The 17,332-nt window shown below is 46.0% G+C and overlaps 1 protein-coding gene across 1 annotated transcript in view; it reads left to right on the top strand.

Annotated features, from left to right (window-relative positions):
• Positions 1-1,786: 1,786 nt before the first annotated feature.
• The window catches only part of xkr6b (XK, Kell blood group complex subunit-related family, member 6b), a 35,427-nt gene continuing 19,881 nt past the window's right edge, over positions 1,787-17,332 (top strand). The window contains exon 1 of the mRNA XM_057017095.1: positions 1,787-2,754. Coding sequence (XP_056873075.1) covers positions 2,180-2,754 — 575 coding nt within the window. The 5' untranslated portion in view covers positions 1,787-2,179. The remainder of the gene's footprint in view (positions 2,755-17,332) is intronic.

Below are 17,332 nucleotides of genomic sequence, written 5' to 3' on the forward strand. Positions count from 1 at the left end.
AGGGTACATACATGTGTAATACATTTGTTTCTTGTCTACTACTGTCTACTACTATTTTTTTTAGCTCTCATCCTCAATGCTTTTAAAAAACATGTAAAAGCGATTTCACAAAGAAAAAAATGTTTTTCCAAACTGAATTACAACACACAAAAATTACTTCTGTGTTTTATTGAAAAGCAGGCTTTAATGAAAATTATTTATGGAGGAGGAGATTATTTATATTAGCAGTTTAAGGTTAAGCTGTTATCATTTAGGCCAGAGGCTGAATGTTTAAAGATCTGGGTTTGATCAGCGTGCCTCAGAGGACAAACATCACACCAGGGTTGACTTTAATAATCCTTTAAGCCTGTTTCATTCAAATCCATGGTTATGTTGAGCCATGCTGTGAAAATTATAGTATCGATTTTCTGAGAACTCCGAGATAATTTTTTAACCCATGAAATCAAGATATTTCATAATCAATCATAGGAGAAGGAGTCTGTGAGCATGGACAGAAACACAAGATATCCATGCATAAAAACTTGTATATTTGTACATTAAACAATTATATGTGTTAAAAACGGTACCAACAATAGGGAAGTTCCACAAAACCGCCTCAGACTGACTGTATTAATGCACAGATCACATTTTCTGACAGCTTTTCTCAACATCTTGGACTAGAACTGAGCCCACACCTACATATAACTCTTTTCATAATTTAGTGCAGCGCACAGCCTCGTCCAACCTTCTGTCCTGCGTGTTGTTCGCTGCTGTCGACCACATGATGTCGTTTTTATTATTTCTGGCCAGTGAATCAGAGCCGTCTGTCACGACACATAATGACGACTCAATCGTGGGTGCAGAGCCTTAAATCACCGTGTGAGCTGTGCTAGTACACACTGTTTTGTTTCTTCTAATCTTCAAATTATTAAGCACGGCAGCCTGTTCATGTGTGATGCCTTATGTCAACCTTATGTCTAAAGCTGCTTTCGTTTTCTGCAGCTGCGACGCTGGTTCGTTGCCCCGAAGGGCCATTTGTGACAAACTGCTTTTATTTCTTCCGTGTATTTCTTTATATTTTTAAAGTGCTCTCTAATTTGATCTGATGTCTAGCGATTTGGCTGCTCGGCTGTATAAAACTGCCTGCCATCTCCCGCGAACATTAGAGCCCAGCTGCGGGGGCCCCGGGCAGACGAGACAGCAAGTCACCTGATGGGCTGATGCCGTCACGCGAGTCTGTCTGGACGTTACACGGTTTTCTATTGATAAAAATGAGTTTCTGATATCTTTACGAGCTCAAAAGCCGTTGAAATGTTTGTTTTAAACCCTATAAGCAGGGATGCTTGGACAACCCCACTTCCATGCTGTTAAAAATGGCAATTAGGATGAAGAAGATTATCTAGTGAATCCAGGAGGATTCAGCCTCCAAACAGAGGGCAGGCAGTGTGGGGCAAACGGGCACGATCCAATCAATCTCCACACTGGATGTGACCCAGCAATGCCGCTCTGGGGCATGGTCTAATCTGAACGTGGTTGATCCGTGGAGGGGGGGGGGGGGGGGGGGTTAGCACCAAAATACAACAAACAACAGTCACCTCGGACGCTGGACTCAAGCTGAAATTCACAAGAGAGCAATTCTGAGTTTGAGATTCAGAGTTTGAAACCTGTGAAAAGAGTGGAGTTTGTGTTGGGGCGCTCAAAGGAGACACTAGATGGCAACCACGCTGAAAGAGAGAGAGAGAGAAAGAGAGAGAGATGTTGAGTGTTTGCGTGAGTGTCTGGGAGAGAGAGGGAGAGACAGGGGGAGAGGAGGTGGGGGATGAATTACGTCGGTGTGGGACAGTGCAAGGATGGTCTGCTCATGATGCAGCTGGAAGTGAGCTGCAGTGAGTGGATCGGATGAAGCGCGTGGGGTGAGATTAAGGTACAATTTATCCGACCACAGCTGGATGCTAGAGTTCAGGAGTCAAATTCTTTCAACTCATAGTATAGATCATCGCCAGTAGCTGGAGAAACATTTGCAGCGGAGAGAAATCAAGATGTGCTGCGTCCTGGGCGCCACCGGTGCGCTTCCCGGGGACAGATACGCGCCGACACCCCGCTTTTAGATGGCTCCAACATTTGGGGTGCAGAACAGGTGTCAGGGAAGTGTCGTCACGAACCCCGGAAACCGGAGGAGGTGGGAACATCAGAGGGAAAGATGGCAGCGAAATCTGATGGTCGCGGGGTCGTCACCGGTTTCGCCCAGCTGCACAACCTGGACGAGGTGGTGGGGACGGGAGAGGACGACACGCGGAACGGCAGCTCATTCCACATTTGCCATTGCTGTAACACCTCATCTTGCTACTGGGGCTGCCGGAGCGCCTGTTTGCATTACCTCCGGACGAAGGGGAAGGAGAAAGGGAAAGGGAAAGATACGGCGCGGCCGACACCGGAGGAGCGCCTCTGGCTGGACTGCCTGTGGATCATCCTGGCGCTGCTGGTCTTTTTCTGGGACGTGGGGACGGACTTGTGGCTGGCCGTCGACTATTACCACAAGCAGGACTTCCTCTGGTCGGGCCTGACCCTGTTCTTCGTGCTGGTGCCGTCGGTTCTGGTCCAGATTCTGAGCTTCAGGTGGTTTGTGCAGGATTACACTGGTGGCGGACTGGGCTCGGTGGAAGGGCTGAGTAGTCGTAGAGCTGCAGCCTGTCTGCAAAGAGACAAATGCTGCCGCCTCTCTGTCTGGATCTGGCAGACAGTCATTCACATCTTTCAATTGGGACAAGTGTGGAGGTAAGACAAAGTGAAAGTTTTGTCTTTAAAAGGATCAGTCGAGCCCCCAGAGATCAGTGCGTAATGCTGATCTCACTCGCTCCATTCACTCCAGCCTCCTAACCTCCTCTTGGCTGTCACCTGATATAACCCGCTGTTGTGTACATGACTGGGATGAAAATCAGCGCCGCGCTGATGCCATTACTCTTTGCTCGCACTGCCCACAAGTCGGTTCGCCTCCAAAATCACCCACTTTTTCCTTTTCACCGTATAATTAACAATAATTTACGCGGTTATCGACATGTTTAAATCCTTGGAACGGACCCGGAACAAACTGGTCCAGCTGCGAAGAACCGCTTTGATCATTTCATTACAGTGCGCCATTGCGCTTGTGTGGGGAGGGAAGAGCTGTTTGTTGAAAGGCAGACAGGTAGTAGATGAAAACGCGTGCGTGTCCGAGCGCTGTTCACCACACTCACACTGACACCCCCCCCCCCCCCCCCCCCACCCCCCAAACCATGGCAGCCCAGACAAGCAGCTGTTTTCGCGGCTCGCAAAAGCAACGGACACGATGCCATCGATTCCTCTGCGGCTCTCCTCGCGTTTGGTCCCCATTCGCGCCCCTTGGCGTGTAATTGATTCGTCGTGAACACCGAAGACCGATATGTGTGCGCGCATTCGGTGGCATGTTGTAGTAAAATCTGAGGTCGGCGCGCGCAGCTCACGCAGTCAGTGTCGGAGGCTCCTGAGCAGCGATTTGTTTTGGTGCAGACAGACGCAGTGGCTGGCATTTCCTGGGGATGGGGGGGTGGGAGGGGGAGTAGCGCACGGAGGCTGCTCGACCAGCGGCTGGGGAGAAAAAGGATGATATCCAGGCTGTCGGGGTTTTGGTCGACGTGTGGGTGTATTTTTTGTGCGTCACCGCAAACATATTTAACAGCTGCTGCTTTTGAACCAGCAAACCTGTGTGTCACACATGATGCTTCTGGCGCGTACTTTCCTCTCCATTTTCACCCTCACCCTTTGAACAGACCCGCCTCACCTTCTCTGGTCAGGTTCGGCTTGCAGTGCATGCAGTCCTCACCTCAGAGCCATGGTATTGATTAGCAGCAGCTGCATGGGCTCAGCTTTATTTACACCACCAGGGCCCCATTGATTATTTTGTTTGTATCTTTGTGGGGAGATTATCATGGAAAAATAGTGCCCGTCGGCCTCTGATTGTGCTTCTGCTTGAATTCTTCTTTCCCGTGTAAGCAGCAGCTTTCTGTGTTATCTGGAGAATTTACTGGCTTCATCATTTGTTCAACAGGTCACATGAACTTTTCCAGCGGTCAACAAATGTATATTTCCTCAACAGACTGGAGTAGGATCGAACCCACGTGACATTTGCCTCTGTGGCACCACCGAGTAAATCGAAAGTTGCTTGTAGGGAGGCTGGTATGTTCTGTTGGCGTGTCATGCAAATTGGAGCCCGGGGTGGGGGATCAGTGTCAGGCCGCTGTCTCCCTTTGGACACCAGCCGCCTGGCTGCTGGTGCAGGTTCAAGGGTCAAAAGCTGCTCTTGTCATGTTGCTGCATCACTAGCCACAGGGCTAATGCATGTTATGGAGGTTATCGTCCAGAGAGGACAGACTTCCAGGAGCATTCATTGCTATGTTATAGCATGTTCCACGCTGTGAGTTAAGAGGCGCTCCAATGGTGCGCTCATCTCATTATTTACAGAGTAACTCATCAGTTTTTCTGCCATTCTCAGCTCGGTTTGTTGAAGCTGCTGCTTTGATTAGCACAGGAAAACAAGACAAAGAGTTGACAGGAGCGAGGAGAAAACATTGCCTCATCATGTCTCATCTTATTTTCAGTTGTACAGTCAATTAGCTGCTTTCCCTGCGTGCACCTGAGGACTGAGCTCACGACAGAACCATCAAGCTTTTCTCTTTTTTTTGCAGTTGTTCCCGTCGTAATTGTTGACTGAACTGGGCAGGATGTCCCAGTTGTAATCCCGCCATGTCATTGACTCTGCACAGCTCTTTCATGTTGTCCTCCCCGCACTGCTGGCGACGTCCCCCGAAGCATTAGAGATTCTGTTCGCACGCTTGGAGGTCTCTTGGCAGTGCGATGGACAGCTTAATCAGTGCGAGTCAAAATTAGCAGCAAGCGCGGATGGAAAAGAGAAACACAGCCATCTTTGGCCCCGCACCTGAGGAAATCCAGGCTCTGTTGTTGGGAAATCCCAGAAAATATAGCTTGGAATTAAAGAGGTGTGTTGAAGTGTTTCAGAAGATTGTTAGAGCTTTGCGCTCCCCGTTACACCGGCTCAACCTTCAAACGCCATAACCTTTTTGATATAAGGAGGTATTAGAAGTGAGGTGGAGACAATGTTGTTATTAAAGCATGTAGTAGTAGTTGTAGTAGTAGTTTCAATGTCTGTTAAATATTAATAAAGACACTAGTTAGCTACATGCCTTTGAACTATGTCAGGAGCTGTCCTCCCTCCAAGGAGCCTCTGCGGTTGGTGGGAGCTGTCCAGTGCTGAAATGCTGAATTAATAAACAGAGATGTTTTCACTCGTCACTCTGCCACTATGTGCTTTGACCTTGTATAAAAGCAAGCAGAGTTTTCACACAACGTCATGAAGATATGAGTGTTGACACTGTAGCCGGTGGTCCGGTTTCTTCTCTATCATGATGTCACCACTGGCGTGTGGGCTGTCTTACTGAGGCCACGAAAAAAGGCCCACCCACAATATTTATACACCTCAAACTGCATGTGAATAACAAGAAGGTGAAATATTCAGGCTGGAATTCATTTTGATGCCACCAGACACTGATTGTGTTCTTGCAGATTCGCAGCCCAGCGATAGTCGTGCATGCTAACTATGCTGTCCCCTGTGGCAACATTAGCAATTATTACATGTTGCTGCACCGCTCTTTCTTGGGTTCGTATGAAGAGATGCATTGCTCACTCTGACATTCTGAACCTGATTAATACTGGGCCTTCTGGAGCTAAAGGGGCTTTATGATGAACACATTTCATAGTGTTAGCTAGCATATTTACAAAGAGTTCCTTTTAATAACTATTCCTTATTGTCAATGAACAAAGGATAAGACACAGTTTTAGGGTTTTCTAAAGAGAGTGACATCCTGCAAGCTGTATTTGGTACATACGTTTATTTGAAATAGTCTTAAGTCCATGTTCCCCATGTATTGGTCACAGTTTAAACCCCATGTTGCTGGAGACGATGCTGATGTATAGTCTTCCTAAAAGTGTGCAAACAACAGAAACCTGGACCACAAAAAGGGGATTCCCCAGTCTTGTCCTTCCCTCTTGGTTCTCTGCAGATTGTTTTAATGCCACAGATTAGATGTTTGGATCAGTTGGTAATCCTAAACAAGTCATCTCACCCGCAAGCATCACAGAGACATCATGTCATGCCTGTCACGTGCTCGTGTTTCCCAGCCTGGTAAATATTAATACAGACTGGGAACAAGTCGACAAAAGCCTGTCTTGGCTGCCTGAGCTGCTTGTAGCTGCCAAGAAAGGTTCATAGACGCAGTGGAGTGAGACATGGAGATGATATAACGTAACTGGCTGCCCTGGCAGGGAATGAATAAACTGCTGAGAGGGTGAAATAGGAAAACAATGGCCTTGATAAAATCACTGCTACCTATACAATAAGGTATAGACATAAAGACTCTGTCCTGGCCAGGTTTGGCCCCGCCCACTGCTGTGTTAAAATATCTATTATTGAATTGTTGCTCAAGTTTCAGGGTCAACACATCCCCAAAATTTTTCATTTTGTAGATAATTGCTGGCAGTCGAAATCGCTTTCGAGGCAGAATACCAGGATATTGATTAGTCGCAAATGGACTTACTGAGAAAAAAACTGTCTATTCTGCGGAGAACAAAGAAGAAAAAAGGTTTGAAAGAACACCTCTGATTTTGTTGCGTATTGTTTACTGACTTCTCACTAATGCTGCTCATTTTCCTATTAGTGCTGATAACAGGGAACAGACCTTTAATGCTGCCACTGCCAGAAAACCCCGCAATTATGCGACGGATTGGCCTATCAAAATGCAAGAAAACACAGTTTTCCTGGGAGTCTGTCACAGCTGGGGGTAGAAGGACAGAAAGGCAGAGATTAGACAGATTCAGAGGCACGGGAGGGGAAAGAGAGAGGGATTGAACTGCTCTATTGCTTCAGCGACGTCTGGATTAGAGATCAAGCTCTGTTATTAAATTAGCACGCCTTGCTTGGAAATGTTTGAACCGGCACCACAAAAGAGCAATAAATGATGTGTCATGATATTTATTCCAACGCTGTGCGCGACCTTACCTGCACGTGGAACATAAAATCCCACTAAACGCTCCCGCACTAACTCCAGTGAGCCCATTTTCTCCTGCTGCTGCTGCTGCAGAGAGCTCATGCAGGGCGAACGAAAGGAGATAAAGAGGCTGTGATGAGGCTTTATTTAACCACCTCAGGCCCGTGTCCTGAGCAAAACAACATAAGCCCGAAGGTCCGTGGTGCTGCATCACTGCTGCCTCTTAACAGTGGTCAACCGACAGTGACGGGCCGGCGCCCCGGCAGGAATATCAAGCACGAGGCCAGATGGGGTACGAGGCCCAGTATTAGCATGCTGATCCCATGCATATGTGTGTGCACGCCACACCTGAGGGGGAGCCCAGTGTTACACTTATATACCTTCTTATATGCCGTGTCACATCACAGCCTCTACCTTGCTCGGGGACGGACGAGGAAAAACACACATGTGTGGCGGAACACACACATTTCCATGTCCTGTTTCTTCAGGCGCTCAGACCAGAGAGAGGTGCTGTAGCCAGTGGACAGTGAAGCCCTCCCACCCTCCCCTGCTTCTATTCATCTTTCTGTTTCTCCCTTGCACTGTTTTTAATTTTTTTTTTTTTTTTAACCAAAAGTCATCTCCTGAACATTTACCCCTCAGAGAAAAGAGATTATGCTATTAAAAACACATCAGTGAACGTCACCAGAGCACTGGGTAAGCTGTTTGGTCATTACCACACGGACAGTGGGATTTATTTTGATCCATTTCTGCAAAGATACAAGCTGAAAAAGGCAAGATAGTCCAGTTCCACACATCAGTTTAACATTTGACTAACTTAGGAGCGCTGCTGTAGTAAACATGCCAGGCCAGTAGTTGGCGGTAATGAACCAGCCATTTGAAGCGTTCCCCTCTTCGCCGTGCTCTGACAGGAGCTTTGATTTAACCTAACAGAATTAATTTAGTCGGACGCGTTTGAAGCAGATTCCACGGAAGAAGGCGAAGGAATTAGGTTTGAGTTTCTTTTATGCTCGTGTTATCGGCAGCATTAATCCTCCCACCATCGAGTTGTCAGGACTGCTTTTGGAGACAGTTGTTTGTGGATTGGGAGCAGGGGAATGAGACAGAAGTGCAGAGTCATGATGCTGGTCATAATTCCCTCTTCTGCATAATATAGTAGAACGCTAATTAATTATGGTGCTAAACATCATAGTGGGTCAGCTTTTAAAGTCGATAAATATCCTATTACTCCTGTGTCGAGTTTCCCAGCCATGCTGGGCACATTTAGGCCAAGATATACCTGTGAGGACAAGCTAAAGCTGAGAAGATGATCAGATACAGGTAGAAATGAACAATAAATGAACAATAACTTATGGTTATTGTTTATTTATGTGGTCACAGTTTATTATTTTCATGTTCTAACCAGAACGTTCAGTCTGTCCAGCCTCATTCGTTCCAGATCGACTGGATTGTTTTTTGCCATTGCTGCCATATCTGCTCTGACTGCTACATTTGTAGCGTGCGCTCTTGTGGAAATTGGCTCTTGACAGCGAAGGATTTATTGACTTTGAAGTCTGTTGCTTCGTGCTGCGTGCAACCCATTCTGTCGGACAATTACAGCAGCTGCGCCAGTATAATTCTCCCAACTCTCTTTTATTTCCACCCTCCAAGTTACAAAAATCTAAATCTGCTCTGCTGTGGCGTCGCCTTTGAGCCTGCTCAGTGCAAACACCGTGCTGTTTGATGTGCGGTGTGCATTATGCTACTGCATAGTCTACTCAGAGAAAATCATTAGCTGGACCAAGAGGAGATCCAGTAGGAATGCTCGTGCACAAAGGTTATTTTTCACCTGGAATCTCCAGTATAAAATATGCATATATACGGCACAATGACATATATAAGACATATATAAGCATATTGTCCTCGCAGATATGCTGTCTGAGCTCATTATCTGATCTCTTCCTGCATTTGTGCTTTTCTCTTGCACTGCCTCCCCCCCAAAGTTAACACTTTTAAAACACTTATTAAAACACATCATGTGGGTCAGAGGCTCCTGCCCCCTCATGCTCCAGTGCCCTTTGGCTACAACGTTAGCATGTGTGTAAACAGCATTTCAAAAATTGAACACAATAAAGGTTAACAACATCATTTTGACACCTCTAGTTTTTAATCATTTCCTCCCTCCTGATGGCTTCTATACATATTAATGCTCAAAGCCTTTTATCGAGTGCTGCCCTTCGTAAATCAAGGAAGAGTATTGGGGGGTGGGCGGGCCTTAAAGGGAAGCTTTTAATTTAAACTTCCCTCGTGCAGGGAGTCTGTGGGAGAACGATAAATTCTTTGCAGGACCATGCACCTATTATGTAACACCTCCTCTTTAAGGTCAAAGGTCACAAGTGTAGGTGACCACTGTGCTCCCATCTGTGTGTAGATCCATCTCTGCTGTGGTTAGAAAGAATGTGCTTCCTTCGCCGCCAGCTCCAGCGTCCCTTACTGCTAGTTAAAGTCATGATTCCACCACTCTCCCCTGCGTCCATCTCTTTATATCCGTCCCTGTGTTACCGTCACATAAAGATGCACTTGACCTCCATTTCTGCCATGGAAAGTGGAGCATCTGGCTGGGGCCTCACTACAACCCAGCACCTCCCGCCTCGCCTCTGCTGCTTCAGCATGCCCACCGTCTCATGCTCCCGGCAGAGCCCAGCCGCTCCCCTCCTGCCCCCCGTCTCCTGACAAAAGGCTTCATTTCTGCATGAAAGAGTTACACTTTCTTCTGCATCCTCTGTTATTTGCACCTTCCTGGCGGCTCTGGTGAAAAGACTACATGTAGCAGAATCAATACTAAATGCTGAGGAAAGGGAGGATACTATAATTAACATTTGAGGGTGTGTTCAATATGTTTGTTTTAACCACTGACCAAATCTCAAAGGCTTGTGAGTACAGCAACAGTGCTGCTTTCAGCTTTTTTTCCCAGCTCCAGTCGAAATGTTTGCACACAACAAACAGCCCAGGAGGTCCTGGGAGCCACATACATGCTGGAGGAAGAAGGGAGCAGCCGCTGGCAAAAAAGACAAGCTGTGGGAAGACCAAGCCACGCAAGAATAAACACCAATCTAGACTCAGATTCGATGTACTTTATCTGTAAACACACAAGATCTAAATGTCTGCACTTCCTGTCACATGGGCAGGGAACAGTGTAATGAGATGTGAAACTGCAACGCTGAAGAATCCCGACTTAACTGAAAGCAGCAGCGGCGTAAATGAAAATAACGTTAATCCTGAAAACGATGCATGTGCACTTTCCCAACGTCCCGCCTGCACGTGCAGACACTTCTTTTGAGGTTTCCCGCTGGCGCGTCTCAGAAGCTGCATCAGCACTGTTCAGAGGAGACCACCGTTATTTGAGTCTAATGATTGAAGACGCTCCGGGCGTCAGTTTGATAAACAGACAATCTCAGCTCATAAATAATTGAACGCCTCTCACGGCGTTGCACCTGCAGGGATTCGCAGGCGTCGCTCGCCGCCGTCTCGGGTTTGAGCGGCGATGCCCTGCTTAGTGAGCTGTTACGCTCGCTAAGAGAGGAGCTGAATGGAGATGCGCGGCGTGCGGCGTGAAAAAGAGCGCTCCAACTGTCACAAACTGTAGCCACTACTGTACGCTGATTGTGACGCGGGGACAGGAGGAAGAGGCAGAGACGTCGGTGGTCACACTCAAGCCGTCATTTATTTATGTACAGTAAATATTCTAGACATGAAAGGACACAAGAATTCCATCCTTTATTCCATGTATCAATATTGAGCTTTCTTTCATTGCGTTCTTGAGAGCGCAGCTCTTGTAAATGCTTTCACGCTCGTGTCTTAAACACACTGTATTCAGAGTTTATGCAAAACCAACGTATGCCTCAGAGTGCCACCACCTGCTACTCCATCACTGCGAGGACATGTACAGTATATGGTGTAGGTATTCAGCATGTTCAGTATGTGTGAGATTTGTCACCTCTGATGGCTGATCCACAGAAGGTGTGAATGTTCTTTTGCCTTATGCTGCAGCGAATGTCGAGAAACGGTCGGCACGACTCGGTGCAGTTTAAGGCATCTGATGCAGTGATGTGAAGTGGAACGAAGCGGCGCGACACTGGTAATTATTACAGATTCAGGTGCTCGTCAGCACGCAGGTCACACACAGAGCAGAGTGGAATTCTGTGTCAAGGAAGCAACACGGAGCTGAAGCATTTTTAGAGAGAGGCAGGAAATCTCGTTACAGTTAGACAACTTTTTCATGGGTGATATACGCGGCAGAGGGTTAATCTTAAATAAGTAAAATCTAGAAAGGACAGTAAACTATAAAAAATCTGTTTGAAGTAGAACATAGGGAACAGGAATGGGCCAACAACCTGCCTTTGGGGCATACCATTTACACATAGTGGTCGCTATAGTGGGAGCTATTTCTGAAGCAGTTATATTCAATGGTTGGTAAGTTGTTTATAAATCATAATTCATGCGTGAAAGACCTATTAGTGTGTTGACACAGAGGGTTTAAATATCCATGCAAACCAAATGAACTAAACAAGTTGGGATTTTATAACGAAGATTTGCTTGAATAGACATCAAATCAATATTCTGACTGCCATTTCCTCAGCCATACAACTGAAAACTCAACAACACCAGTGTTTGAACAGGATGTGATGTGTCAGTTTGCGTCCGTGCGTCCTCCCTCATGTTTTGTCTGCAGCGGTTTGTCGAGAAAATGGAGACATTGAGATATTTTCAGACACCGTGTCTGAGCGGATTAGTTTAGTATTCCTTAAAGGGGACACACTGTGGAACTTCAAACGCTGCTGTTGCGGCTCCCCAGCATCCATGTGGCTTACAGGTTTGGAAGAAAGTGGGAAAAAGTAGAGCCAAATGTATCTCCGACTGCTTTTTTTATGTACCCATTTTGCCATTCAATGTTAATGTTTAAGGGCCACACAAAGTTTGGGATTTCATTTATGTCAATATTCAAAGAAACTGCCCGAAATGAGTGAAAATGACCATATTGGAGCAGGAAATGAATGGCCGCCCTTCTATCGGGGTTCACTGTCTCAAACTGCTCTGTGAAGGTTGAACTTCAGCCCGAGCCAAATTTAGCACCGTCGTCAATCACAGAGGAAATAAGCTTTACAGGGTAAAAGGCAAAACAGAACAAAAACAACTAAACTATACTAAAGCGAGCGAGAGAGGAAGTGCTTTTATTTCATGGATTTGTTTGTGACCTTTTTAATATTCCTGCCATGGGTTCGTTACCGACCAAGGTTATTTTCACTTGTTGTTGTTTGTCCTTTTCACCGTTACCACTTGCCACCACAGGAGATTCCTGACTGGTCTTTTGCTTCGTTGGGCACATCGGCACACTCTTCTGTCTCACATCCCTGCCGGGCACACATCTCTTTGGAGTGAAGGAAATGTAGCAGAGCATCAGCATCATCAGGCTGACAGCTGAGAAGAACACATTCTGGTTTTATTCTGTTGTATCTTCTCCTCAGGACTTCCACTTCCCAGCATCTGAAATGGATTTGCACTCATTTAGCCTTTATTTATCTTTATCTGCTGCCAGAGCTTTGGTTTAGGTGTAAACACATGAAAGTGTGTAGTATAAAACTACATCTTCGATAGACCCGAAGGATGTGTTGTCCAGAGCGTCACCACTGGTGTGTTGCTCTAAATTGTCATTCGAAGCAGATCTTTTTTTCATTTAAGTCAAAAGCTTATTTAGCTGCTTATTCATTAGACACACAAATGTGGACTCTTCTGATTATTACATGTTGTATATTATCTCTGGTGTTGCATATAGGACGCCTTTTGCTCCATTTTCAAAATGATCAAAACAGAAAGTGAAGTTTGTAGGAATGAGATGAAGGATTCCCGTGTGTCCCAGCAGCCAGCTTCCTCTGGCACACAGCCCGTCCCTCAAGAATGTTACTGGGCATTGACGTGCCTTGATCTGATTGACATGAGAACATTAAAGGCTTTTTGAATAAGTAGAATGACTGCTTACATGTGTTTGCTGTAATAACAAATCACATTTAACAGGATTATAAAATTATTGCCTGGATTTCTTGTCATGTCATGTGAATATTCAAATCTTGCCAACGATGCACAGTCATTTCTTATGCATTAGGTGTCCGCTGCAAGTGTGTGTGTGTGTGTGTGTGTGTCCCTCCTGGGCTCACACTTTTGATGATTAGACGTGTCAGCTTTCATTTACACCTGTCCGTGCCAGAGATGCCGTAACATTAACCGCGTCAAAACATTAATTTCCTCAAGTTTGTTCAAGGGGAAAAAAACCCCACACGATCATTAATGCGCTTTACATCGAGAACTTGGTGCCTTTATTTTGTAGAAACCTAAATTAATTACCTTCCCCCATTCCTCCCGTGTTTGCATGAAGAAGGGAAAGGCAGGAGGATGGAGACATCATGGGAACATGCTGCCCTGTGTGTTGATCATGAGGTTGTGCAACTGCTGTCTGCTTCTCTTTTAAAAGGCTACCCAGTTCATTTGTTCTGTAGTGAGGGTTATTGAATAGATCGGCTGAGTGTACAATAATAATTGAAATTAATTATTCTCTGCTGAGCACTCTGCGTGGCTTTAATTAGCTCTTTGTGCAGCATCTGCCCATCAGAATTGCAGCAACACAGCTGACTTTCCATTTTTCAAGAGCCGGAATCACTGGGGAATTAATCAGTGTCGGTGGAGAACGTGTTGTTTAAATAAAGATGTTGAGGGGTTTTTTTTTGTTTTTTTTCATCATTTGGGAAAAATTCCCCACCTGTTGCATCAGAATGAAGGTCAAGTCGACTTGGACTCTGGAGCTCCGGAGCAGGTGAGAGAAAACCGACACGAAGATGGAGGGATGCACGATTCTTGGTGACTTTCAGAGAGGGTGGCAGCCATATCTGCACCATGCTGCCACAAGAACAGCGTGGAAACCGCTGTTTTCTCACAGATCTCCACCTGTCTGGCCTGCTGACCCCGACACCACAGCTTGGAGCTTTGTCACGGAACGACCTCGAAGCCTCGCCGCCACCATCTGAGCAGTCAGCTCCAGCTGACTTATCTCACTCTCCCTGCCTGCCTCAGTCTTTCCCCCTCCAGGGCTTTTTTTATTTGTTGTTGTTTTTTTACAACCAGCTAACCCTCTAATACATTCATCTCTTTGCTGCTGCTGCCTCTCTTGTGTATCATTCCTCTGCATCCTCTCCCCTGGTGGACCTCTGTGGGAAGCAGGCGATGACAGTTGTGTTAGCAGCCGATCGTGAGGTCACGCTGGCTCGGCTCCGCTGAGACATTGCAGAGTCTGTGAGCCTCAGCTACGTAGAGGGAGAAACAGGGGGTGTACAACTAGTGGAAAATTGTGAGAGAGCAGGCATTCATAGGCACCATATGTATGTGTATCCTACTGGCTATGCTAACGTATGCTATTATTCAACATATGTAGATTTATGATCGTTTTGCTGCATTCCGGGCTAGGAAAGAGTAATTCATGTCTGTGTGTAGGTGTGCAGTGCATTGCAAAGAAACCTACCATCTCCTGATGGACATTTAATTGCCATGGCAACCAAAGATGGCTCCCTTGAGAGATTTTAGTCATGTTGGAAGATAGGAAAAGGACAGGGACTTTCTAATTGAATCTACCACTGTTGTTTTCACAGGCAATTTTTTTTATTATTATTACAATTATTTCTTAATGAAATAACCCCCTTTGACTCCCCATATCTCATCCAGATGTTAGGCCCACCCCAGACAGGTGTTAACCTGATATTCAGATGTAGGCGATGTGATTGCCAGTTCTGTGGATTTGTCAGTTTCCAATGTAGAGAACGATGGTTTAACAATGGTTTTGGGTTCGGAGACTAAAGCAACGATGCTCCCCCCGCTTCCAGATGGTGTTTGTTTCTGTGTAGACATCAGGTTGTGTGTGGTGTTGACTCATCACGCCACCTTCCATTACCCGAACCTTTGCCTCTGTCGCTGCTTCGCTGTTTTTCCTCCTCACACCGTCAGACATTTGTCTCCTGCGATTCAGTGACACAACCAGCCGCTTGGGATCCCTGAAGAGGAGGGATCGGCAGACGTGTGGGAGGATGGGGAATCCCCAAGAATCGAATGGTAATGTGACATTTGCTCTGTGTGGACCGTCCTCTCCTTCTCTCTCTCTGAATATGCACTCGTTTCCCATTAGATCTGCCGGCATCTTTGGACGCTGGTTTCAAAGCTGAAGGAGAAATCAAAGCTGGTTACCATAGCATCCATTTGTAAGCACAAACCTCCCTGCTGAGGTTCAAATGTGGGGGCGGTATCAAAACCAGTGCAGATGGTGTCATTCCAAAGTGCCTCCCAGCAGGAATCGGCTCGATTTATTCGATAGTTGGGCTGGGTGAACTCTTTGTCTGGCGTTTTGTAGAATGTATTTTGTCCAAGTCTGCTGAAACCCCAGGTCTGAAATGCTGCTTTATCATCTCCATCATCCATCCATCCATCCATCCATCCATCCATCCATCCATCCATCCATCCATCCATCCATCCATCCATCCATCCATCCATCCATCCATCCCTGTTTCCTATATAGTGCACTAACTAGGGTATATGCCTTTTTGCAGTGTCCAACTCCCTGCACCTTATTTAGTGCACTCAGTGTATCCCTTAATGCATTGTGAAAAGTAATGCCTGTCTGATGCTCCCTAATCCCATCATCTTTTGCAAGGGGTGCGGCTGACATTAATTATTAAAACACTTTTAATTACAGGTTTCAACACGAAGAACTTAAAAAAGACGTCCACCACACAAAAGGCCACATGCAAACAACTGGCTGATTTTAATTTGGTGTTAAGGATAACTGATTTGCCATCAGCAAATGTGAATGAATTTTATAGAAACTCAAAAACCCTTTCATGCATCCCTGACCCGTCAAAGCACACTGACGAGAGCTGAGCCCAAGTCGTAAAACCACCTATTTTTGAGTTTTTACCGTTTTAAGCACAGCTGATGGCCTCCTAACGATGTGCCTCCTTTGGATCAGTGCACAGGAGGCAGGCTGGATATTAAATGGCATAAATAACACATTTCAGCAGCCTTCTTGTATTTTCCTGGAGTGAGCTACAAAAAGAGCTGAAGAGCGGAGGGCCAATACCTCAGGACTGCACCGCACAGCCGTTACACGGCCTCTCCCTTTGTCTGTCAGGTACAGTTCTGGTTACAGACAGTCCTGAGAACTGGGTAAAGGAGCCCCAGGCTGTGCCGGTTCTCTACTCTGGATACAGATTTGCTCACACACTCTGTGGTGGAGAAGCGAGCCTTTAACTGCAGGAACAGAGCAGGATATTGAGAATATTAGCAACGTCTTTTGATGACATCAGAATACAGACATAAATATGCTGCAAAACTGCAAGTGTGTGTTTGCAGATAGCCACGATGCTGTGCTGCAAATGCAAATGGAATGTACACACTTTGCCCAGTTTAGCCTAATGTTGCATAAATAGGGACACAGTGGTAAGACTCTCCCTCTTCTTTGACGATCCCTAATTTGATTTCTGCTTTATTTTGAAGAGTCATTATTTTTCATCCCTGATTACGATGATGACAATGTTACTAAGAGCTGCTGCCCCGCCATACATAAAGACTTTACTGCGGCTTTACGAACTGAGTGATGTCAGAAATTCTTTTGCATCTCAAATTTCATGCTAGAATGCTATGCTACAAAAAGGATCAACACTCCTTAACGAATTAGATCAACAAAGCAGATTTGCAGTGTCTTTTCATTCATTGACCTTTTCAGAAAATGGGGAAGAAAACTGAAAAGAGAGCTGAAGTCAGAAGCAGAGAAGTCAGTGAGAGGAGTCATGAAAGAGACTTCCAAAGCACATCTGCCCATGCATTAAAGTTGCTTTGATCCCCTGGTCCCTGCACAGAGCAGCTTGACCAGGTGAAAGTATTCCTCTTTCGAGATTTTAGGTTTTTATTTGATATCTGCACTTTTACAACAGCGTGTGGAGGTCAGGTCGCTGGCTTCTGCGTGTTCTAACACTAATTATCCCAAGGATTTCACTCCAGCCTGACCTATTCAAGAACAATACACCAAGCAGAGAGACCAATAAAACAACTGGAAGACAGCAGAACGAGCCATTCTCATTCCTGTTTCTCTCCTACCTCTTTGTTCTGACTCCAGGTCAGCAAACTGCCCCAGAAGGTAAGCAACTACCATCATTGGCTCCACTAATGACTTATTGACCGGGCACCACTGAGCACGCTGCTCCCTG

The sequence above is a fragment of the Takifugu flavidus genome, chromosome 19, assembly GCF_003711565.1.
Source record: "Takifugu flavidus isolate HTHZ2018 chromosome 19, ASM371156v2, whole genome shotgun sequence".
In the NCBI taxonomy this organism is placed as follows: domain Eukaryota; kingdom Metazoa; phylum Chordata; class Actinopteri; order Tetraodontiformes; family Tetraodontidae; genus Takifugu; species Takifugu flavidus.